General features: G+C 45.2%; 1 protein-coding gene across 1 annotated transcript in view; it reads right to left on the bottom strand.

The window, feature by feature from the left end:
* The window catches only part of dnah5l (dynein, axonemal, heavy chain 5 like), a 50,599-nt gene extending 30,788 nt beyond the window's left edge, over window positions 1-19,811 (bottom strand). The window contains exons 1-32 of the mRNA XM_046355752.1: window positions 19,771-19,811; window positions 19,287-19,494; window positions 18,922-19,009; window positions 18,687-18,810; window positions 18,312-18,481; window positions 17,994-18,086; window positions 17,393-17,596; window positions 17,084-17,164; window positions 16,590-16,994; window positions 15,580-15,698; window positions 15,358-15,494; window positions 15,059-15,221; window positions 14,808-14,919; window positions 14,594-14,722; window positions 14,308-14,507; window positions 13,709-13,862; window positions 13,306-13,572; window positions 11,363-11,491; window positions 10,909-11,124; window positions 10,260-10,406; window positions 9,769-9,941; window positions 6,716-6,894; window positions 6,253-6,440; window positions 5,412-5,606; window positions 3,721-3,855; window positions 3,355-3,544; window positions 2,700-2,917; window positions 1,569-1,880; window positions 1,297-1,386; window positions 825-1,058; window positions 571-738; window positions 265-471 (exon numbers count right to left, since the gene is read on the bottom strand). Of these exons, the coding sequence (XP_046211708.1) occupies window positions 265-471; window positions 571-738; window positions 825-1,058; window positions 1,297-1,386; window positions 1,569-1,880; window positions 2,700-2,917; window positions 3,355-3,544; window positions 3,721-3,855; window positions 5,412-5,606; window positions 6,253-6,440; window positions 6,716-6,894; window positions 9,769-9,941; window positions 10,260-10,406; window positions 10,909-11,124; window positions 11,363-11,491; window positions 13,306-13,572; window positions 13,709-13,862; window positions 14,308-14,507; window positions 14,594-14,722; window positions 14,808-14,919; window positions 15,059-15,221; window positions 15,358-15,494; window positions 15,580-15,698; window positions 16,590-16,994; window positions 17,084-17,164; window positions 17,393-17,596; window positions 17,994-18,086; window positions 18,312-18,481; window positions 18,687-18,810; window positions 18,922-19,009; window positions 19,287-19,438 (5,379 nt within the window). The 5' untranslated portion in view covers window positions 19,439-19,494; window positions 19,771-19,811. The remainder of the gene's footprint in view (window positions 1-264; window positions 472-570; window positions 739-824; window positions 1,059-1,296; window positions 1,387-1,568; window positions 1,881-2,699; window positions 2,918-3,354; window positions 3,545-3,720; window positions 3,856-5,411; window positions 5,607-6,252; window positions 6,441-6,715; window positions 6,895-9,768; window positions 9,942-10,259; window positions 10,407-10,908; window positions 11,125-11,362; window positions 11,492-13,305; window positions 13,573-13,708; window positions 13,863-14,307; window positions 14,508-14,593; window positions 14,723-14,807; window positions 14,920-15,058; window positions 15,222-15,357; window positions 15,495-15,579; window positions 15,699-16,589; window positions 16,995-17,083; window positions 17,165-17,392; window positions 17,597-17,993; window positions 18,087-18,311; window positions 18,482-18,686; window positions 18,811-18,921; window positions 19,010-19,286; window positions 19,495-19,770) is intronic.
* Between the last annotated feature and the right edge of the window lie 5,133 nt (window positions 19,812-24,944).

The raw sequence follows: 24,944 nt of genomic DNA, 5'->3' as shown, positions 1-24,944 counted from the left end.
TGGATGGATGCACAATCTCATTGGTCATCTGTTGGATGGATGCACAATCTCATTGGTCATCTGTTGGATGGATGCACAATCTCATTGATTATCTGTTGGACAGATGCACAATCTCATTGGTTTTCTGTGTGCAAGAGACAGGGAGATTACAATTTATTAAGAGAAATAATACAATATTTTGGTAAAGTGTAAATAAAGCCAGGTTCATGTTGATAGTTACGATCAAAATGAACGACTGGATTCATGTTACAAAACGGCACTAACCTGGTCACCCCACTCGTTGATAACGGGCATGTTGATGTCATCCACAAACACAGTCATCTTCTTGCCTGCCGGCGGCCCGTAGGTGGAGCCCATCCTCTTGTCAATGTAGCTCTCTATGGTCCTCTGGAACATACTGGGCAGGGTGGCCGAGGAGAAGTTTAAGCTCTTGCTCAGCTGAGTTTCAGGATCAAACTTACTGGTATAGCCCTGCAATGGAATGACTAGGATTGAGATCCTATAAAGAGGTATTATGATCATAGATAGTCATAAAACTCACATCTACATTCACAAATCTATATCTCAGACCTTGATCATGACAGTCTTAGCAGTCCCCTGTTCCCCGATGAGCAACACGGCTTTGCCTTGTTTCATGATGGTCTGCATCAGGAAGTCTGTCCTCACGTTGTCCACGTTGGGCACCAGGATAGACGAGTAGTCCGGGACAGAGTCTGTGGGATACTTGTACTCTGGCACCTGGAGGTGACCACATCATGCAGAGAGAAAGTAAGGATTAGTGGAGTGATTGATTGATCAATTAACAGCAACAGCACAAGCCATACCTTCTTGGACCAGTGCTCCCACTGGCCACGTTCATTGACCATGAACTCAAAGATGGTCTGGTCTCCTTGGGTCTGGGGCAGGTCCAGAGTGGCAGGGTGTGCCTCTAAGAAGGCCTCCATCTTGGATCTGTCCTCCAGCTCCAGCAGAGCCCCCACTGACCACATGACAGCAAACACAAAGAGCCTTGATACATCCCCCTGAGACTGCTTTTCCTCCACTGCAGGAAGTAGACCCTGGAAAAAGGTTCCACATTGAGCTTTGCCTTTTAAATAAGTTTGATATGTTCAACACTTCAGCCATTGGCGGTGGACATGTCTATTGAATTCAATGTTATTGTCATAATAGAATGTGGGAGGTATTATGACTAGTTGAGTTTGATTCACATGACATATATTTCTAAGAATGAATAGTTAAAATATTTGAATTTCAAGTGTGTCTTTTACAGGATTTTAGTGTTGCTATTCTGCTTACCTGCAGAAGGTCAATGGTCTGCTTGATGTACATACACTCCAGGATGGGCATTTTGGGAGACACAGCAGTGAAGACAAAGTTGATCAGATCCTGCACAGGGAATAAGGTAGAGACTCAGCAGATTCAGGAAGACCACAGAGGATTATTCTCATGGGAACACATGTCAGCAAAGTGTGTGTATGCCTCCATACTGCATGTGTTTGTGTCTCTTTCTGGGTTTGACCTTACATTAGGGAAAGATAATGGAATTACAGTATGATATTCAGACAGACCTGGAAAACACTATGGAAGCAGCCCAGGAGAACCTCTGCCTGCTGTGGTGGCACCCTCTGGAGCCAGGCCTGAAGGATAGGCTTCCAGTCCAGCACAGAGGAGCTCATGAACACCATGCCGTTGCGGGACACTGTGGCCGGGGAGGCGTTGTCGATGTTGTGGGGCTCAAACACCACCTTACAGTTAGGCGCCATAGGGATGCGGTCGCCATTAGCCAGGGTCAGGGTCTTGTTGTCGTCCAGGACTGAGTTGAGGTTTTCAATCCAGATGGCGTCCACAGGGCCGTCCAGCACGATCCAGATGTGCTCCCCCTTGGGAAGAGAAACAGTTAAATAGAATAAAAATGAGAACTAGTACGACAACCATCTGGCTTAGATAGTGATAAATCATAAATAATTGTGAGGGGCCTAATTGGAGGAGCCTAATGGGAGGGATATGTAACCTGAATAGCTGTTATTGGCAGAGGAGGGCGATCCAATTTGTTTTTGGACTGCACTGCCCCTTTAACTTCCCAGTACACCTAACTACAGTGAGCGCCAAAGGTATTTGGACAGTGACACTTTTGTGTGTCTAACTTTCTCACTCATCATAATCATGGTTTAGAAACATATTATTTTTTACAATAAAAGTGCCTCTTAAATGAGACAACACATTATGTCCCATCCATTTCTATTGGCACAAAATAATCTGAAACACAACCAAAACAAAAAACAGTAAATGCATCCAACAATTTTGTAGAGTCACAAGCTTGATGTAGTCATTGCGTGCTATAAATATGGGATCAAATACTTCATTTTTGACTACTTTGATACACATAAGTGAATTTGTCCCAATACTATTGGTCCCCTAAAATGGGGGGACTATGTGGGGGGACTAAATGGGGGGACTAAACGTTCTGTAATTTCTAAATGGTTAATCTGATATGGATGAAAATACCCTCAAATTAAAGCTGACAGTGTGCACTTTAACCTCGTAGTCCTCACTGTATCATTTCAAATCCAAAGTGCTGGAGTACAGAGTCAAAACGACAAACAATGTGTCACTGTCCCAATACTTTTGGAGCACACTGTAACTAGAACAGCATACTGAATGCACTACCCTTCCATCCCAACTCTATGGACCTTGCTGACCTTCTTGGCTTTAAGCGTTTTCCTCCACAGGGTTGAGAAGACCCCATCAGTCCAGTCGTTGGTGGCTACATCCAGGGTACCAAACATCTGGGAGGCAGTAATGGCCTTTGGGTTCATCCTCATCTCTCGGTGAGGGGTGCCACAATCCAACATGGCCCTCATCAGTGTGTGGATGCAGGTGGTTTTTCCAGCTCCACTGGGGCCTAGTGTCATCATACCTACAGGCAAGAGAATGAGATGAACATAGAATGAGAGGAAGAGAAGGGGCTGTGGTCTGCAGAGGAATATCAGTGTGTAGAGCAAACGGTTCACACTAGTTTGCACTATCTGTTACAACTGCTTATGGCACATGTTATGACATGCATTAGTCTACTGCATGCTTTACAATATAGGGCTGTGGTAAAGCAGGGATAGCCAGCTCCAAGACCATAAAATGGCAGGTTTTTATTATTTCCTCCTAATCAGAGATGGATTTAGACCTGGGACACCAGGTGAGTGCAATTAACTAACTGGTAGAAGAAAAAAAACAGAATGGTTTCGGCCCTCCAGGACAGGAGTTGCCAAACCCTGTAGTGAAGAATCACTGACCATGGCGAACACCAAACCATCTCCACTACAGCTTTAAAACAGAAGGTTCGAGTGCACGTTGACTGACCGTGGCGAACCCGCTGGGTCTCGTAGAGCTGCACCAGTTTGAGGACCCAGGGCTGGTGAGGTATGAGGCCAGCCTGCTGGGTCTGGGCGTGGATGGCAGCCTCCAGGTCGGGGTAGCCTGCTTTGTCCAGAATGATCCCAGGGAACAGGTCGTTGATCAGACTCATGAACAGAGGCTCGTCCTCATCCACCTGGTCAGAGACCCAGGGATTTTGTTTATTTTTTTTAACAATAAAAAATGTAAATCATCCATGTCAATTCATAAAATCATTGAGGATGACACAAATTCAGATACTTCTAGTTTCAGTGTGAAGGATAGAGGTGAAGTACCACTTGGATTGTAGGGTAGAAGAAAACTTGACTGTACCAGTTTGGAGAGGTTCATGTCGCGCAGCACTCGCATCACTACCGTTTTCTCTGGCTCAGTGGGGTTGGACCTCTTCACTGAACCCAGTGTCCTCAACACTGACAAGATGTTCCTTAGCCCAAAGTCATAGTGGACCTTGAAGAGCATGTGAGAGGAGACGATTATAATCAATCTGGCTGGTGACCAAAGTTCTTGATGAGGATGGATTACAAGTGTGTACCGTCTATGGTGCTACTGTGACCTTTTGACCTTAATTTAATCTTTATTTCACCTTTATTTAACCAGGTAGGCTAGTTGAGAACAAGTTCTCATTTACAACTGCGACCTGGCCAAGATAAAGTAAAACAGTGCGACACAAACAACACAATTTTTCACATGGAATAAACAAACATACAGTCAATAATACAATAGAAGAAGTCTATATACAGTGTGTGCAAATGAGGTAGGATAAGGGAGGTAAGGCAATAAATAGGCCATAATAGGCCATAGTGGCAAAATAATTACAATATAGCAATTAAACACTGGAGTAATAGATGTGCAGAAGATGAATGTGCAAGTAGAGATACTGGGGTGCAAAGGAGAAAAAAATAATAATAACAACATGGGGATGAGATAGTTGGATGGGCTATTTACAGATGGGCTATGTACAGGTGCAGTGATCTGTGAGCTGTTCTGACCGCTAGTGCTTAAAGTTAATGAGGGAGATATGAATCTCCAGCTTCAGTGATTTTTGCAGTTCGTTCCAGTCATTGGCAGCAGAGAACTGTAAGGAAAGGCGGCCAAAGTAGGAATTGGCTTTTGGGGTGACCAGTAAAATATACCTGCTGGAGTGCGTCATACGGGTGGGTGCTGCTATGGTGACCAGCGAGCTGAGATAAGGCGGGGCTTTACCTAGCAAAGACTTGTAGATGACCTGGAGCCAGTGGGTTTAGCGACGAATATGAAGGGAGGGCCAGCCAACGAGCGCATACAGGTCACAGTGGTGGGTAGTATATGGGGCTTTGGTGACAAAACGGATGGCACTGTGATAGACTGCATCCAATTTGCTGAGTAGAGTGTTGGAGGCTATTTTGTAAATGACATCGCGGATCGGTAGGATAGTCAGTTTTACAAAGGTATGTTGACAGCATGAGTGAAGGATGTTTTTGTAGCGAAATAGGATGCAGATTCTAGATTTAATTTTGGATTGGAGATGCTTAATGTGAGTCTGGAAGGAGAGTTTACAGTCTAACCAGACACCTAGGTATTTGTAGTTGTCCACATATTCTAAGTCAGAACCGTCCAGTGTAGTGATGCTGGACGGGCGGGCAGATGCGGGCAGTGATCGGTTGAAGAACATGCATTTAGTTTTACTAGCATTTAAGAGCAGTTGGAGGCCACGGAAGGAGAGTTGTATGGCTTTGAAGCTCGTCTGGAGGTTAGTTAACACAGTGTCCAAAGAAGGGCCAGAAGTATACAGAATGGTGTCGTCTGCGTAGAGGTGGATCAGAGAATCACCAGCTGCAAGAGCGACATCATTGATGTGTACAGAGAAGAGAGTCGGCTGAGAATTGAACCCTGTGGCACGCACATAGAGACTGCCAGAGGTCCAGACAACATGCCTTCCGATTTGACACACTGAACTCTGTCTGAGAAGTAGTTGGTGAACCAGGCGAGGCAGTCATTTGAGAAACCAACCACCTTGATGTTACCTGCTTGGAGAGCTGCTCTTCACACAGCTTGTACAGGGTGTAGAACTTGCGGCTGAGGACTTGGTTGTCACGGAAACCAGCACTGGCTAGCTTCACCCTCATGATGATGGCTCTGTCTGGAACCATCATGGCCACCGTACGGAACTGGATCTTCAGGTTCTCCGGAAGCTCCTGGCGGCCAGCATATCCAGGGTTCTGTCGTTTGAGGAGACCAGTAAACAGATATAATAGGAGACATAACATTGACAATTGACTCAAGAAGGGATTAAGTAAACCAAGGGGCCTCCCGAGTGGTGCAGCAGTCTAAGGCACTGTCTAAGGCAGTGCGAGAGACATCACTACAAACCCCGGTTCAATCCCTGGCTGTATCACAACCGGTCGTGAACGGAAGTCCCATAAGTCGCCTCACAATTGGCCCAGCGTTGCCCGGGTTAGGGGAGGGTTTGGCAGGGGGGGCCTTTACTTGGCTCATCGCGCTCTAGCAACTCCTTGTGGCGGGCCGGGGGCCTGCAGACTGACCTCGGTCGTCAGGTGAACAATGTTTTCTCCTACACATTGGTGCGGCTGGCTTCCGGGTTAAGCGGGCGGGTATTAATAAGTGGGGTTTGGCGGGTCATGTTTCGGACGATGCATGACTCGACCTTCACCTCCCGAGCATGTTGGGAAGTTGCAGCGATGAGACAAGATCGAAATTGGGATGATTTATCTTTTTTACAAATAAAAGAGTGTGCAAACCACATTAAATAATGTCTAGTAAATCTTCCTTTCACAGTTGGTATTTGAACCTTACATGCAATGTAGCACAATGTTAGTGAAAATGTGAAATGTGATATTCTCTCACCATGGTTAGGAAGATGCCAAACTCTCTGTCCATTTCCACCAAGTCGCCATCCGTGAAGATAAACTGTGTCTTCTTGTTCTTTTTGCACTGCAACACTATATAGATCTGCTGGGCTGCTACTGACAGGACAGGGAGCTCGATGCGGTTGAACTCATCAAAGCAGCCCCATGCACCTGACTGAGCCAAACCTGCAGATAATGTTTGCTCTCCGTTTATACCCTTTATGTACTCTGTATAATTCCATATGCTATGGTGGTTATTTTTTAGGAAATGCTTCATTTAAAGGGGCCGTACTGTACATATGTCTTTGTGACACATTTAGTAAAACCCTCATAACCTCTTTGTGTGTCAGAGCAACATTCATAGCAATGTTTTATGAGTATTGACAGATCATATTTAGCTTTGATTAATTGTCAAGTCAGAGACCTTTCCATGTTATCTCCCCATGGACAAGCTTTAGTACCTTTATAGATTCGTCCTAGCCCTCTATAGTCCATCTGGTCAGAGCAGTTGAAGACGACAACGTACTTCCCCAGGCAACGGCCCATGTCTTTGGTGGTCTCGGTCTTACCTGTACCAGCCGGCCCTGCCGGGGCTCCGCCCATACTCATACCCAGGGCCTGGGACAGGGTGATGTAACACCTAGTGGAGTCCGAACATGTCAGTCATCATTGTGCTGATGATCAAATCAAACTTCATTCGTCACATGCGCAGAATACTACAAGTGTAGACTTTACTGTGAAATGCTTACTTATAAGTCCTTAACCCAACAGTGCTTTTCAAGAAGAGTTACGAAAATATTTACTAGGTAGACTAAAATAAAAAGTAATAATAAAAAGTAACACAATAAGAATAACGAGGCTATATACAGGGGGCACCGGTACCGAGTCAGTGTGTGAGGGAACAGGTTAGTTGAGGTAATTTGTACATGTAGGTGGGAGTGAAGTGACTATGCATAGATAATAAACAGCGAGTTTCAGCAATGTACAAAAGGGAGGGGGGAGGGAGGGTCAATGTAAATTGTCCGGTGGCGATTCAGCAGTCTAATGGCTTGGGGGTAGAAGCTGTTGAGGAGCCTTTTGGTCTTAGACTTGGTGCTCCGGTACCGCTTGCCGTGTGGTAGCAGAGAAAACAGTCTGTAACTTGGGTGACTGGAGTCTCTGACAATTTTATGGGCTTTCCTCTGACACTGCCTATTGTATAGGTCCTGGATGGCAGGAAGCTTGGCCACAGTGATGTAGTGGGCCGTACGCACTACCCTCTGTAGCGCCTTACGGTCAGATGCCGAGCAGTTGCCATACCAGGCAGTGATGTAACCGGTCAGGATGCACTCGATGGTGCAGCCGAACTTCTCCCTATAGGGAAAAGGTCAACAAACTGGCAATGTGGTGCCAGGACAACAACCTCTCCCTCAATATGAGTAAGACAAAGGAGCTGATCGTGGACTACAGGAAAAGGCGGGCCGAACTGGCCCCCATTAACATCAACGGGGACGTAGTGAGGATCTGGGGACCCATTCCAAATATTTTCAGTCTCCTGAGGGGGACCATGATTGTTTGGACCATGATTGATTGTTGGTGATGTGGACACCAAGGAACTTGAAACTCTCGACCCGCTCCACTACAGCCCAATTGATGTTACTGGGGGCCTGTTCGGCCAGCCTTTTCCTGTAGTCCACGGTCAGCTCCTTTGTCTTGCTCACATTGAGGGAGAGGTTGTTGTCCTGGCACTACACTGCCAGTTCTCTGACCTTCTCCCTATAGGCCATCTCATCATTGTCGGTGATCAGGCCTACCACTGTTGTGTCGTCAGCAAACTTAATGATGGTGTTGGAGTCGTGTCTGGCTACGCAGTCATGGGTGAAGGGGGAATACAGGAGGGGACAAAGTACAGTGTTAAGGATCAACGTGGCAGACGTGTTGTTGCCTACTCTTACCACATGGGGGCGGCCCTTTAGGAAGTCCAGGATCCAGTTGCAGAGGGAGGTGTTTAGTTCCAGAGTCCTTAGCTTAGTGATGAGCTTCGTAGGCACTATGGTGTTGAACGCTCAGCTGTAGTCATTGAACAGCTTTCTCACATATGTGTTCCTTTTGTCCAGGTGAGAAAAGGCAGTGTGGAGTGCGATTTAGATTGCGTCATCTGTGAATCTGTTGGGGTGGTATGCGAATTGGAGTGGGTCTAGTGTGTCCGGGAGGATGCTGTTGATGTGAGCCATGACCAGCTTTTCAAAGCACTTCATGGCGACCGACTTGAGTGTCACGAGGCGGTAATCATTTAGGCATGTTACCTTCGCTTCCTTGGGCACAGGGACTATGGTGGTCAGCTTGAAACATGTAGGTATTACAGACTCGGTGAGGGAGAGGTTGAAAATGTCAGTAAAGACACTTGACAGTTGGTCTGCGCATGCTTTGAGTACACATCCAGGTTATCTGTCTTGCCCAGCGGCTTTGTGAATGTTGACCAAAGGTTTTGTTCACATCGGCTACCGATAGCGTTATCACACAGTCATCCAGAACAGCTGGTGCTCTCATGTATGCTTCAGAGTTGCTTGCCTCGAAGCGAGCATAAAAGGCATTTAGCTAATCTGGTAGGCTTGCGTCACTTGGCAGCTCGTGTCTGGGTTTCACTTTGTAATCCACAATAGTTTTCAAGCCCTGCCACATCCGTTGAGCATCAGAGCCGGTGTATTAGGATTCAATCTTAATCCCGTATTGACGCTTTGCTTGTTTGATAGTTTGTCTGAGGGCATAGCGGGATTTCTTATAAGCGTCCATATCAGTCTCCCACTCCTTTGAAAGTGGCTGCTCTAGCCTTTAGCTCAAGGTGGATGTTGCCTGTAATCCATGGCTTCTGGTTGGGATATGTACGTACAGTCACTGTGGGGACGACGTCATCGATGCACTTATTGATGAACCTGAAGACTGAAGTGGTGTCCTCCTCAATGCCATTGGATGAATCCTGGAACATTTTTCAGTCTGTGCTAGCAAAACAGTCCTGTAGTGGAGCAACCGCGTCATCTGACCACTTCCCTATTGAGCGAGTCACTGGTACTTCCTGCTTTAGTTTTTGCTTGTAAGCAGGAATCAGGAGAATAGAATTATGGTCAGATTTGCTAAATGGAGGGCGAGGGAGAGCTTTGTATGCATCTCTGTGTGTGGCATAAAGATGGTCCAGGATTTTTTTCCCTCTGGTTACACGTGACATGCCGGTAAAAATGTGGTAACATTTGCTTAAAAGTTTGCTTAATTGTTGCAACAAACTCATTCTTGCAATTGGATAAGATCTTTTCAGTCAGGCGTATTCTCTGCGCCGGTATGCATTATAGTAGATATCACAGACCTGGTTTCCCAGAGATTTATCCTGAATCATCACTGAATATGCTTTTTTTTGACCAGCACTAGGCTTAATCTGTGCTTGGGAAATCTGCCCATAATATGTCCCAGTAAGACAATAACACTATAATACAAGCAGGAGTTTCAAAGTAGATAGAATACCATTAGTGTAATTATTAAAGACCTGTCAGTGAGAGGGGTGATGACCAGTCTGTCGGTACAGCCCAGATACTCATTGCAGTAGCTAAACTCCACGTCAGTGATCTGGATTATACATCTGTCCTTGTCCTCGATGAAGTAGAAGCGGGATTGCTTCTGCCACTCAAAGTCTAATGTCGATCGGATGTTCATTCGCACCTGAGTGATATTGGGATGTGGATTTAGTCATGGATTACGTTTATATAGTACAACCTGATGGAGACTCATGCAAAGATTTATCAGATACCTTATGAAATGCCCAATGAATATGCTAGAGGTTATTCATGAAAAATGTGCCCCCTTTCTTACTGAAAAATAGGTTTTATAAATGTTGCATTGAAAAAAAAGATGGCATTCCAATATCTTACTATTGCCGTACTTTTGCTAAAAATACTATAAGGCTTCTAAGAAAGTTAATACATCAACTTGTATGTGGTTAGGGAAAAGTCTTTGAAACAATGCAAAGGGTATGCTCACCAGGTCGTCGAATATGTCTTTCTGATGCACATGGATGGTTATCAGAGTCTCATACTTGGTGCGTTCATTCCTGGTCAAGTCTCGAGTGGTCATATCAATCAGCTCATTCAGGATATCCCCAAACTTCTGATTGGTAGTTTGCATGACCTGTGCAATCAAGTCAAGAAGTAAGAAGAAAACACAAAATCATTTATTCAACAATGTATCCACAAAATCAAATTTTAGAAATAAAGCTACTTCTTGTCCAGAGGTGAAGATTCCGGCTCCCGAGTGGTGCAGAGTTCTAAGGCACTGTATCTCAGTGCTAGAGGCGTCACTACAGACCCTGGTTTGATTCCAGGCTGTATTACAACCGGCCGTGATTGGGAGTCCCATAGGGCGGTGCACAATTGGCCCAGCGTCATTTGGGTTCATTGTAAATAAGAATTAGTTCTTAACTGACTTTCCCAGTTAAATAAAGGTTAAAAAAAAATTAAAAATACAATTCCCTTTCAGGTACAGTATAACCACATTCTACAATATATACTTTACCCAGTATAATCGCACCAATGGAATGGTCCCAAAAGTGGAAGCTCCAAGCAAAATCAAGCACACCTCAACTACTTGCAAGTATCTTACATGTATAGTATTTGAATGCCCAGACTGTTACCTTTTTGTCTCCCTTGCTGAACCCTAGTGCTTCCTCTGCATCCCTGGTCCAGATCATCTGGATGCCCAGCAGACCCACCTGGGCTGGGAACACAGACTGGAACTCCACCAGCTTTAGTCCTGCGTCACTGATGGACATGTGAGCCTGCCGGATAATGCCATGGATGGTCTTCCTCACTCTGTCCAACAAGAGCCCCAGCCAGGCTTCTACATTTCCCTATCGGACACCATCAGAGGACAATGTTCAGTAATGGATCTGCGCCTCATGATTAGTCTACCACTGAACATATAAAATAGATGGATGATCAGGAATCAAAGCAGAATGGCTTTTTATCATGGGAATAAGAAACTTCCATTTTGTATTGAAACGTATCAGAACACCAATGCCAAATGTGAGTCATGCATTGAGGAGCATTGCCTTCAACTCAGCAGTGTGTACAGTAGGTTAAGTGTACCTGAGCCAAAACAGGTTCAGACAAGTCTACTGTCTCTCCTTCCTGGGACTGGAAGCTTAGGATCTGGTCATAGTTCTTATCATGGAAAACCACACAGTTCACATTGTCGAAAAGACTCAGCAGATGAGCCTGTACCCAAAGGAGATGACAAGTTACAGTTTGAGAGAGGTTTAATTTGTGATAACCACAAATGATAGAACTAGAACCTCACTACATTTCATTGATTTTGATTGATTTCATTTTATGCAGTCAAAAAACATAATGTGGACTGCACAGTTACACATTGAGCTGCCTTACTCAACATCCACGTCATCAGCGCCTGTGGAACAGTGGGTTAACTGCTTTGCTCAGGGGCAGAACGAAGGATTTTTACCATGTCAGCTCAGGGATTCGATCCAGCTACCTTTCGGTTATTGGCCCAACGCTCCTTACGGCCAGGCTACCTGCTGCCCCTCAGTGACATTCAACGTGGCACCGTCAAAGGATGCCACCTTTTCAACAAGTCAGTTAGTTACATTTCTGCCCTGCTAGAGCTGCCCCGATCTACTGTAAGTGATGTTATTGTGAAGAGAAAATGTCTAGGAGCAACAACAGCTCAGCCGCGAAGTGGTATGGGACCACTGAGTGCTGAAGCGTGTACAAATCATCTGTCCTCTGTTGCAACACTCATTACCGAGTTCCAAATTGCCTCCAGATGCAACGTCAACACAATAACTGTTTGTCGAAAGCATCATGAAATGGGTTTCCATGTCCGAGCATCTTATAACCTGAAAACTTGCCATACTGAGCAATTGTGTCTAAAATGGGAGGGAGGGATTTGCCACCATTGGACTCTGGAGCAGTGGAAACACATTCTCTGGAGTGATTATTCACGCTTCACCATCTGGCAGCCCGACGGACAAATCTGGGTTTGGCAGATGCCAGGAGAACGCTACCTGCCCCAATGCATAGTGCCAACTGTAAAGTTTGATGGAGGAGGAATAATGGTCTGGGGCTGTTTTTCATGAATCGGGCTATGCCCCTTAGCTCCAGTGAAGTGAAATCATAACGCTACATGTAACACTGCATACAATGACATTCTAGACGATTCTGTGCTTCTAACTTTGCGGCAACAGTTTGGGGAAGGCCCTTTCCTGTTTCAGCATGATAATGCCCCCGTGCACAAAGTGAGGTCCATACAGAAATGGTTTGTCAAGATCGGTGTGGAAGAAATTGTCTGGCCTGCACAGAGCCTTGACCTCAACTCCATCAAACATCTTTGAGACTAATTGGAACGCCGACTGCGAGCAAGGCCTAATCACCCAAAATCAGTGCCCGACCACACTAATGCTATTGTGGATTAATGGTAGCAAGTCCCTGCAGCAATGTTCCAACATCTAGTGGAAAGCCTTCCCAGAAGAGTGGAGGCTGTTATAGCAGCAAAGGGGAGACCAGCTCCATATTAATGGCCATGATTTTATAATAATAATATAATAATAATATATGCCATTTAGCAGACGCTTTTATCCAAAGCGACTTACAGTCATGTGTGCATACATTCTACGTATGGGTGGTCCCGGGAATCGAACCCACTACCCTGGCGTTACAAGCGCCATGCTCTACCAACTGAGCTACAGAAGGATTGAGTTGTTCAATGAGCAGTTGTCCTTCTGTAGCTCAGTTGGTAGAGCATGGCGCTTCTAACGCCAGGGTAGTGGGTTCAATCCCCGGGACCACCCATACGTAGAATGTATGCACACATGACTGTAAGTCGCTTTGGATAAAAGCGTCTGCTAAATGGCATATATTTATATTATATTTATATTACATACTTTTGGCATGGCCGTGTATCAATGGTATCTATGGCCATACCAGACATGGAGAAACAGTACAGTAGAAGAAAATGTTGCCCTAACGTAACCCAACCATAGAATGTTTTTAGTTTGTCCAGTCCAGTCCAGTACCTGTATGGTGTGGGAGTCTGAGGCCTGTCCCAGGATCTCCAGTAGAGCAGGGTCAGAGACAAAGAAGAACCGAGGGAACACAAGCCTCTTCTTCTCCAGGTACCCGCTCAGGGACTTCTGACACACCTCCAGCTGCTCCAGAAGATGGGGCAACAGCTGGCTGAGGGTCTCGTCCCCCACACAGCACTGCACCACACCTGTCACCTCGTGGGCACGCTGCATGATCTTCTGCCAGGACTTGTCGATGTTCTGGAACCTCTTGGCTTCCTATATGGGACAGATTTAGTGGCCATATCCTTACTTGAATAGCCTGGAATCCACACTAAGTTCCAATTGAATCTACATTCAAGTGAAACAATAGTGAATCAACAGGTAAACCGAGCATGGTTCAGCTTGTTCTGACCTGGGGCAGCTGCTTAGCGATATCCCCTCCGACAAATACGGCCTCCAGGTAGATCCACAGGTTCTGAACCGTCAACCATTTCTCTATGACCTCAGTGGTGTTAGACAGCTTCAGCACCCACTGCTGGATGGAAGGCTTGAATGGGGCATTATACCTGGAAAAGTATAATTTCACACATGTACAGTGGGTATTAATACACATGTGAATTGGAAATGTGTTTTTTTGTTGCATATCCCACTCTCCCCGAGACACCCTTGGAGAGTGGGGTCACAGCCAGAGTCTGCCATTATCAACAGTGACCTTGACACAATTAGGGTTAAATGCCTTGCTCAAGGGCACAGATAGATGTTTCAACTTGTCGGGTCAGGGATTCAAAATAGCGACCTTTCGGTTACTGGCCCAATTCTCAAACCGCTACGCTACCTGCATCTCAACTTCTAGGCTACCTGCCGCCATCGACAACTGCCTGTACGGTCACCTAGAAGAGATACAGTAAACATTGAATTCAATTCTGAATTCATGTCTGATTACTAATATTGTGGTACCTGGGTTCGAAATCCAGTCGATCAAATCAGACATGAGGATGTGGTGGTACCTACCGGTTGCTCATGAGCGAGGCCAGCACCATCAGACTGTCCTCCATGAGGGCCACCTTCTCTGCAGTGTCAGTACCCTTCAGTAGCAGTTCCCCCCGGTTCCTGAAGGGGGCAAAGGTGAGCGTGTGGCTGCTCCACTCTGCCACTACGTCTTTCAGTTTGGCCTCAATGTCCCTCTCCTTCACGGCGCTGATGCACACATCCTGTCCAGAAAAACACAGCACACCTAATTTTATTTGACAAGTATATTGTTTGCCCATTTTGGTGAGCGGATTTGGTGACACAGTACCTCAATATCCTCTTTGTATTTGAGCAGTGGTGCCTCCATGATGCTTCTGAGGGCAAAGCTCTCCGACTCCACCTCGAAGATGTGTCCCGTGAGGTCACTCAGGCGGCTCCAATGCCTGGACATCATCGCCTGAAAGGGAGAGGGGATTGAAAGGGACAAACGTCAGGAAAAGCAATATGAGTTGTGGATGATTAAATGAAAGGTATTGTTTCACCTTGTTAGCCATCATGTAAAGTAGGGGGCACGTCTCGTTGAAGTCATCGATTGTCTTCTTCAGGTCACTAAAAGCTTGCCACTCCTTCAACGCCTTGGGAAGTTTCCGGATTCTTATGGAAAGTGGAAAAATAGAGTAATCACAATGTTCACAAGGATTAGTCAGCAACTCAATTTGAACTTATCTATCGTTTAGATTATTTTCCAATACAGCATATTGACATGTATATATCACAGTCCATGGGATTCTACCTGTTCTGGAAATCCTGCAGTTCATTGTTGATCTTGTCTATGTTTAGGTCAGCCCATTGGATATCATAGTAACTAGTGACACTTTCAGTGACAGAGTTGTAGAGCGTGTAAAGTTTTGACAAAAGACCCAGCTCTCTTTTAATTCTCTGAAGATCGGGATATTCTGTTAATGAGAGATATTAGCCATATTAGCCTAGTCCTGAATCTCCATTGAAAGTGTTTTGAAGTCCAAGGATATGCAAAATATGGGTCCAGGAAACAGTGTATTTCAATGTGGATATAAATGTGAGAATAGTCACCGTTAACTGAGAGGCCGAATAGCTCCTCCCCTCCAGAGTAGGTAACATATTTTCTCCACAGCTCATTGAACTGGGCCTGGAAGCTCTGCAGTCTGTCGCTGGCTTCATCTGGGGTCAACCCCTCCACTCCAGGGCCACTTGATGAACATAAAGCATGTGGATTACAGGAATCTATCAACTATTGAGCAAAATGTCTGAATGAAAAATATAACTTTATTCTACCTTTTGTCATAATCTGAGTAGTAGGTCTGGACAGAGTTCTGGAAGGTCTCTACCCCTGACAGTAGGTCTGCCTTCATGGCAGGTTGAATCTTCACCAGGGTGTTTTGGGTTTCCATCACCTTTTGATGGACATTGTTTTGGTTTCAGATACAGAGCACAGCTCAAACAGAGATGGAAGAGGAAGTGAGACATCTCACTTGCTCCTTTTTTCGGATTAATTTACAGTTAATGAACTAAGCCGACCAGATCAAGCTGCTAAAGCATTGGTGCCTATGGGAGAGCCAGCCCTTAAAGGTCCAATGCAGCTGTTTATATCTCAATATCAAATCATTTCTGGGTAACAATGAAATACCTTACTGTGATTTTTTTCAATGAAAATGGTCAAGCTGGCAGAGAGGTTTGGAACTCTTTATTTTTACTAATTTATTGACTGGTCACCAGACAGGCCAAAAATCCATCCCACTAAAAGAGGTGGGCATTTCAGGCGATCTTTTCAAACAGCTCTCGCACTAAAACGGCATTATCATATTTCTCACAATTCCACAGTATTATTCCAACCGCATGTTGTGTAAATATATATATAAAACACAGGAAAATCGTGTTTTTGAATGCACTGGGCCTTAAAGCAGACAGGAACCGTGACATAAATATAAATGGTAAACGGTCTTCATTTATCCACCATCCTTGACTCACACTTGAGAGAGAGCAAGAAGGGCATGTTGGTCACATACTTAGTGGTTTGCTGCCCTCTACTGCCACATGTACAGAATATATGTCTTGGTTGGCTGCAACAACCACCACAGTCGATGTGACGTGAGTCTTAAACTTAATCAAATTCCAAATTCCTTTTCTTCTATTTTGCCTCAGTGGGTTACAAGGTGATTGACAAGTCATGCAGAGCTCAAGAGAATGTTTGGCATCAGAAACTCCACACAGGACAAGTGAATAGAGGAACAATAAAATGTCAGGTGAGAAAATGTGACTTGAAATACATGACATTTTCCACCCACCATTGCATTGAGGTTCCTCCAGGCGTACGTCAGCCCGTCCACCTTCTCTGCGTTCCTGTCGCTGAAGATCAACTCGTGGCGGTTGAGCAAGGCAAACGACTCCTCCACGGGGCCGATGGTGGCGTCTATCCGGATCTCTGCCTCTCTGACCTCTCGGAGAGAGGCCATGGCTCCCCTAACGTCCTCCAGGTCTTCGACAGGCCTCTGGAGCCTCTTGGTCAGGCCGTCCACAAAGGAGTAGATGTCGGCCATGTCGGCTGAGGCCTGGCTGTTCAGCGCAGCTCCAAAGGCCCGTTTCCAGGCACGGCACTCCTGGGTCAGGGAGAGCTTAAGGTGTTCTGTGTGGAACAGGACTGAGCCCACAGTGCAGGAGGCTGGCAAACTGTCAATCTGAGCTTCCATTTTCTGCATGAGGTGAGCAAGTAACACATCAAACAGATCAAAATCTAATGACAATCATCCAATATGTAAAACAATGAGTGAATGTCACTAACAGAGTAGGAGGAAATCTGAGTGCTGAACGCTGGGAGGGATGGACTGGTCTCCAGGAAGGTTTTCACTTCTTCCTCTGGGTCCTGGGGAGAACAATACGAGTCATGTTATATAGATCCGAACAGTCAAATATGATCAAATCACATCAAATCATTGTATACAGTACATCAATTCATCGACAGTGTCTTTCTCTCTTTCATTCTTGGCTTAGTACATCCTGGCTCTGGTAAAACTTGAATACTAATGGATCATTCAAAGATGATGCCACCAGCATTCTTTTATGTATCGCTAACATTTCCAGCCAAGCAGACCTGATTCCACAGGGTGGAGAAGTGATGGAACTCCTGCAGTACATCCCCGGCCTCGGTCCTGAGGGAGGACACGATGGAACCCAGCTGGATGACGGCCTTGGTGACGTCCTTGTGCTCGGCCAGCTGCCGGTCCAGGGGCTTGAGGACCAGCTGTTTGGTCAGGGGGCCGTCGTCCCCAGCGTCCCTGACTGCAGCCTGCTCTGCCTGGGGAGGGGCACAGGGAAAGACCCCAATTTGGATCACTTCTTACATTCAATTTCTAAACAATATTTAAAGTAGGAATAATTATAAGAAAAAAAACATGATAGTAATACCATTCAGGAATCTTTAGTTTATTTATTTGATTTATTTATTCCACCTTTATTTAACCAGATAAGTCAATTGAGAACCAATTCTCATTTACAATACGACCTGGCCAACAGTGAACAGGACAACACACAATACCACTAAAAATAAATAAAACACACTATATGGAGAAAAGGTACAAATTCATCAAATATAGAACAATAAGAAATATTCACAGTGGATTAGAGCAGAAAAGTCCAAGGCAACATAGCAGACGTAATAAGCAGCAGCTACATCGACCAGATAGAAAGCCTACCTGAAGCTGCTTGTGATGTAGATGGGAAAATGTCCATAGTGGGATGTCTGTAGCCATAGACAGCACAATGCTCACAACTTTGTTGACAGTACTCTGTGAGACACAAGCAAGGGACAAAGACAGAGGACAATGCCACCATACTATGTGATTTATCAGTGGAAAATAATTGAATATTGAAGAGATCGCAATAAACACACTAATGTGTATATTCATAACATAAAATAGACTTAAATATATATATTTTCCATTAATCTTTTCTTTCCAATTTGCCAATAAACTTTGACTTTGGACTCTTTCTTTAAATGTGTCAAGGAGTACCTGGATGTCCTCTAGACTGGGCTTGAGGACGATGTTGGGAATGGCCAGCTGAATAGAGGCCTCGAAGAGAGGAACCTGGACCTGTGGTCGACTCAGGTACGAGGACGACTGGTACTTGGAACTCGCCACATGAAGCCTTCGCCTCAGAGAATCAAGGGATGACCTTGTAGCTATGAAAATGTAAATGATTATAAGAAAACATACGTCAGTTTAGGGCAGTTTTGGTACTCAGTCAAAAGCAACTAACTATTATTGCCAATGTGTATTGTTTTCATTGAATTATTGCATTTGAATTAATGTCTTGGTTTGATTAAAACAGAGTTGATCCCAACCCCGATGACCTCACATAGGTAAAAGAACAATTGGAAATCTCACCTTTGACCAGGGCCTCTGTGTTCCTCTGGCACAGCTGAGCCATCAAGTTGTAAAAGCAACAGGCTAGACACAACTGGCAGCGTGTCTTCTGTTTAGCATCCGGGTGTAGACACTGGAGAGACCCCTGAATCAAAGAACATTGAGGCGTTACACAAAGGCTCTATCATTGTTGACAGGTGTGGTTGTGCGTTTACTGCTAATGTAACTTTGTCCTGAGTCAGTCACACTAACCCACCTTTAGGTTGACTACTTCTGCTGGCGTCATCCTCTTTTTCAGCTCGTCAGTCATCTCGTACATAGACATTTCCACTTGTTTACTTTGGCTGCAGTGAAATCAAGATAAACAGCTGAAGTGAAACTGAGCAAACGTTTCAAACAATGATACCCTGATGATTTGATCAATGATGTGGTTCTTGGAAATGGTAATAGAGAGACGATTACTCTGAAAACACCAATCCTTTATTTTCCTTTGTCTGTTGGTCACTTTTTGCAAGTTCATATCAAACCATGTAATGACACTAAGATTTCACATATTGGACTAACCAAACATAGGCATAATTGACCGTTCTGTATAATTTGTAGAGCTCAGTCAACACTCACATGCTCAGTGCCTTCCCAGCAGACCTCACAGTGTCCTCAGCTTGGCTATGAAAGTTTTGGGATGAAACAGGCATATCCTCGGGCAGCACCAGCAGGGCAGTGGATGACATGGCCTGTAGGATTCTCTCGATGCGACACTCCAGTGTATCCATGGCAACCTTTGCAACTTGCTCCAGTTCTTGCAGTACTCCATATACATTCTCTATGACTACAAGAAAAGGACAGTCTGTTTGGTTAAGTCTGAATATTACTGAAAGAACACAATCCCAGATTCAATGCTTAAATCCAGCCCCCTGCAGTAACACACCTGATTCAGATATTTAACCCAAACATAATCCTCCTTATGGGTTATGATTAGCTGAATCAGGTGTATTACCACAGGGTTGGAACTAACGCCTGCACACATACTGTACAACCATCTCCAGGACTGGAATAGGAGAACCCTGTCGAATTTTACCAGTAAACAACAGTAAACTACTCTCACATCTGTCGGTGTTGAGTGATGTCCAGGAGAGTCAGATTAGTGCCGCAGCCCGTCTGGTGTTCAACCTTCCCAAGTTCTCTCACGTCAACCCCGCTCCTCCGTTCTCTCCACTGGCTTCCAGTTGCCCAAGACCATGTGTGCCTGGGAGAGAGAGTTCTCCACATGTCTGATGAAGGGCTGCATCAGGGGGAGGAGGATGGGAGGGATCCTGGATAAGACTGCTTCAAAGTCCTGCAGCATTTCCTGTAGCCTGGGACAAAGGGATTTCACTATTAAAACATCCTCTATGATACCATGTGCATTTTTGCTTCAACTGTTGTAAAAAATAGACATGTATTGTACATTAGACCCATAGTCAACACCTGGTCACCAAACCTGGTCCTGGGAGATACAGGGTGTTTTGGTTTAGTTCAACACTTTACTGATTACTGAAACACTTGATTCAATCAATAATATCTCACCTGTTTTGCTGGGCCTTCAGCTCGACTTCTTTGGCACACATATTCAGGATCACAGTTGGGACTGCGATGCCAAGCTTATGCATGCACTTAGCCTCATGCAGAACCTCCAGGACCAAGGAGTCAAGATTAACATATATCTTCTGGGCAAGCAAGAATCACAATATTGAAGGTTGAGTTAACAGAGTGAAATCGGAGAGTGTAGGCCTAGCGGTTAAGAGCGTTGGGCCAATAACGGAAAGGTTGCAGGTTCGAATCCACGAGCCAACTATGTGAAAATCTGCCGATGTGTCCTTGAGCAAGGCACTTAACCCTAATTGCTCCTGTAAGTCGCTAAGAATAAGAGCGTCTGCTAAATGACAAAAATGTTAATGTAAATCTCAAATTTGCACAACACACACTGATAGAATGTTAACATTATGAAAAATAATGCAAGGTGTTGCTTAGTTCTATAGCTTTGGCCTCTAAGGAAAAGGCCATTATCTGAATATAATGTCGACATTAGCGGCACTTTGGAATGGGCATAACCTTTGTTTCTGGGTCTCTGATGAGCAGCGATGCATTCAGGCCGTGACGGCCCATCTCCACGGCTTGGCACCAGCCTCTGTGGTACAGGAGCTCGAACTCAAGGAGAACGGCGGCCATCTTGTTATAGCTTCTGATCACCTTCCTCATCTCAGGGGTCTGCCAGACAAAAAGAAAAGCATGAGTCTCTGTAACAATATCTACACTAGCATACTGCTCAGAATGAAGCAAGGTACTGGGCATGCATTCTAAATATAATGAGAGTATAAATGAAACCATATTTTTCTTTGGGGACCATACAAATTAGGTACTGTAGATATCACATTTCACATTTCATATCACATCTACCTCATTTAGGGTTACATATCAAACAAAACAATTGAGGAAATGTAGTTGAAATTGTAAAAGACTACCTTTAGAATGTCCATTTTGTTTTTCAGGATAGACATAGGTAACTCAATCTTTCGGAATAGTTGCCGCGACCACATAATCTTCCCTGCAACCTGCCAGAGAGAGAAGCGTTTTAAAACCTATGAAGACCAAAATGGTTCTTGACATTCTGTATGTGCTGTCCATGTTCTTCACACTGTATGTTTAGTATGCCTTAAATTTCTGAAAAGGGATAAATGCATTATATCAGGGCTCTCCAACTTTGTTCCTGAAGAGCTACCCTCCTGTAGGTTTTAACTCCAACCCTGTTCCTGAAGAGCTACCCTCCTGTAGGTTTTCACTCCAACCCTGTTCCTGAAGAACTACCCCCTGTAGGTTTTCACTCCAACCCTGTTCCTGAAGAGCTACCCTCCTGTAGGTTTTCACTCCAACCCTGTTCCTGAAGAACTACCCCCCTGTAGGTTTTAACTCCAACCCTGTTCCTGAAGAACTACCCTCCTGTAGGTTTTCACTCCAACCCTGTTCCTGAAGAACTACCCTCCTGTAGGTTTTAACTCCAACCCTGTTCCTGAAGAACTACCCCCCTGTAGGTTTTAACTCCAACCCTGTTCCTGAAGAACTACCCCCCTGTAGGTTTTCACTCCAACCCTGTTCCTGAAGAGCTACCCTCCTGTAGGTTTTCACTCCAACCCTGTTCCTGAAGAACTACCCCCCTGTAGGTTTTCACTCCAACCCTGTTCCTGAAAAGCTACCCTCCTGTAGGTTTTCTCTCCAACCCTGTTCCTGAAGAGCTACCCTCCTGTAGGTTTTAACTCCAACCCTGTTCCTGAAGAACTACCCTCCTGTAGGGTTTCACTCCAACCCTGTTCCTGAAGAACTACCCCCCTGTAGGTTTTCACTCCAACCCTGTTCCTGAAGAGCTACCCTCCTGTAGGTTTTCACTCCAACCCTGTTCCTGAAGAACTACCCCCTGTAGGTTTTCAATCCAACCCTGTTCCTGAAGAGCTACCATCCTGTAGGTTTTCATTCCAACCCTGTTCCTGAAGAGCTACCCTCCTGTAGGTTTTCACTCCAACCCTGTTCCTGAAGAGCTACCCTCCTATAGGTTTTAACTCCAACCCTGTTCCTGAAGAACTACCCTCCTGTAGGTTTTCACTCCAACCCTGTTCCTGAAGAGCTACCCTCCTGTAGGTTTTCACTCCAACCCTGTTCCTGAAGAACTACCCTCCTGTAGGTTTTCACTCCAACCCTGTTCCTGAAGAACTACCCTCCTGTAGGTTTTCACTCCAACCCTGTTCCTGAAGAACTACCCCCTGTAGGTTTTAACTCCAACCCTGTTTGAAGAGCTAACTCCAACCCTGTTCCTGAAGAGCTACCCTCCTGTAGGTTTTCTGAAGAACTCCAACCCTGTTCCTGAAGAACTACCCTCCTGTAGGTTTTCACTCCAACCCTGTTCCTGAAGAACTACCCCCTGTAGGTTTTCACTCCAACCCTGTTCCTGAAGAACTACCCTCCTGTAGGTTTTCACTCCAACCCTGTTCCTGAAGAACTACCCTCCTGTAGGTTTTCACTCCAACCCTGTTCCTGAAGAACTACCCTCCTGTAGGTTTTCACTCCAACCCTGTTCCTGAAGAACTACCCTCCTGTAGGTTTTAACTCCAACCCTGTTCCTGAAGAACTACCCTCCTGTAGGTTTTAACTCCAACCCTGTTCCTGAAGAACTACCCCCCTGTAGGTTTTCACTCCAACCCTGTTCCTGAAGAACTACCCTCCTGTAGGTTTTCACTCCAACCCTGTTCCTGAAGAACTACCCCCCTGTAGGTTTTCAATCCAACCCTGTTCCTGAAGAGCTACCCTCCTGTAGGTTTTCACTCCAACCCTGTTCCTGAAGAACTACCCCCCTGTAGGTTTTCACTCCAACCCTGTTCCTGAAGAGCTACCCTCCTGTAGGTTTTCACTCCAACCCTGTTCCTGAAGAACTAACTCCAACCCTGTTCCTGAAGAGCTACCCTCCTGTAGGTTTTAACTCCAACCCTGTTCCTGAAGAACTACCCCCCTCCTGTTCCTGAAGGTTTTAACTCCAACCCTGTTCCTGAAGAACTACCCCCTGTAGGTTTTCACTCCAACCCTGTTCCTGAAGAGCTACCCTCCTGTAGGTTTTCACTCCAACCCTGTTCCTGAAGAACTACCCCCCTTTAGGTTTTCACTCCAACCCTGTTCCTGAAGAGCTACCCTCCTGTAGGTTTTCACTCCAACCCTGTTCCTGAAGAACTACCCCCCTGTAGGTTTTCACTCCAACCCTGTTCCTGAAGAGCTACCCTCCTGTAGGTTTTCTCTCCAACCCTGTTCCTGAAGAGCTACCCTCCTGTAGGTTTTCACTCCAACCCTGTTCCTGGAGAGCAACCGTCCAGTATATTTTTCACATCTGATTATAATAATTAGCTGGTTGATGAGATGAATCCGGTTAGAAACAACCCGGGTTGGATGAAAACCTACAGTAGGGTAGCTCTTCAGGAACAGGGTTGGAGAGAAAACCTACAGTAGGGTAGCTCTTCAGGAACAGGGTTGGAATGAAAACCTACAGGAGGGTTAGATCCTCTTTCATACAGGCTTTGACATTAACACCATAGTCACCCCACATCAAATTTAACTGAGGAAGTGCTGCATAGGTCTGTGGCCAGCCAGCAAATGTGTGAAATGTGACTGAGTACATTATACTATAACAAAACAGTGAATGTGTAAGTTGAATGCTGGAACAAAAACACATAATTCATCATGCTTTTATCATGAAATGCTACCAATTTGCTATGTGCAGCACATTTACGAAAAGTTGGACTACATGGACTCACAGGAGGCATGTTTCGCGGAATGGGAGGGTTGTCCTTCTGCTTTTGATAGAGCTTCCTGACAAGCTCCAAGTCTCGGCTATAGCGCTGCAGTACTGCCATGTATTTGTCTGTGAGGTCCAGCTGCTTACCGACGCCATTCTCAAACTTGGAGAGGAGGTCAAGCATTCGCTCAGTCTAATGGTAGAGAAAGAATTCAGCGAGGTGAAAGGCGACGAATCATCATAGAAACATGCTTTACAATTCGAGATTAGTTGGTACCCTTAGATGTCATAGAGACTTTTGGATCAGTGAGAACTCACGGTTAGTGACTGCTCAAACCAGGCCACTAGCAATGACTGGAGAGACTGGAAGAGTCCTTGGATCTGGAACTTGAACTCTGTGTAGTCACTGTCAAACTGAGCAAAGAGCAGGATCTGTAGCACTCATACAATTCAGAGGCAATTCAATACAACGCTTTTGATCAACTTAAAACCCTCACAGAAACCATTATATTACAATTCCATGGAGTTATGGCAGTTGTAATAGCCAGATTATCGTCTGTTTTCACAACCAGCACTTCATCATACATTTGATATTAAGGACTCAATCATGGACACTCTCACTCTGTTTTCTGACTGGCTGCTTGCGCTGCTATTATTTGTTGCCTCTATCTGTCCATTTGGCTATTCAGTAGTGCTATGCTACTTGTATTGTGGTCTGACACTTTGTTGTTTTCTCTTGTTCTGTTGTCTGCCCTTAACATTGTTTGTGCCATGGTGCTTGTTGCCACAGGACTCTCTTCATGTCGTGCGGCGATGCCTTTCTTGTCGTGATGTGCTTTGCTTCCACTGTCTGTCTGGTGATGTACAGTATCTGTACTGTTGCCAAGTGTCTTCCGTCTGTGTTTTAATTGTATCCCCACCCCCTGCCCCACAGGAGGCTTTATGTCTCTTGCCAGGCAATCATTGTAAAT

This window comes from Oncorhynchus gorbuscha, linkage group LG07 (genome assembly GCF_021184085.1).
Source record: "Oncorhynchus gorbuscha isolate QuinsamMale2020 ecotype Even-year linkage group LG07, OgorEven_v1.0, whole genome shotgun sequence".
Taxonomy (NCBI): domain Eukaryota; kingdom Metazoa; phylum Chordata; class Actinopteri; order Salmoniformes; family Salmonidae; genus Oncorhynchus; species Oncorhynchus gorbuscha.
This window is presented reverse-complemented; position numbering and strand designations above follow the sequence as displayed.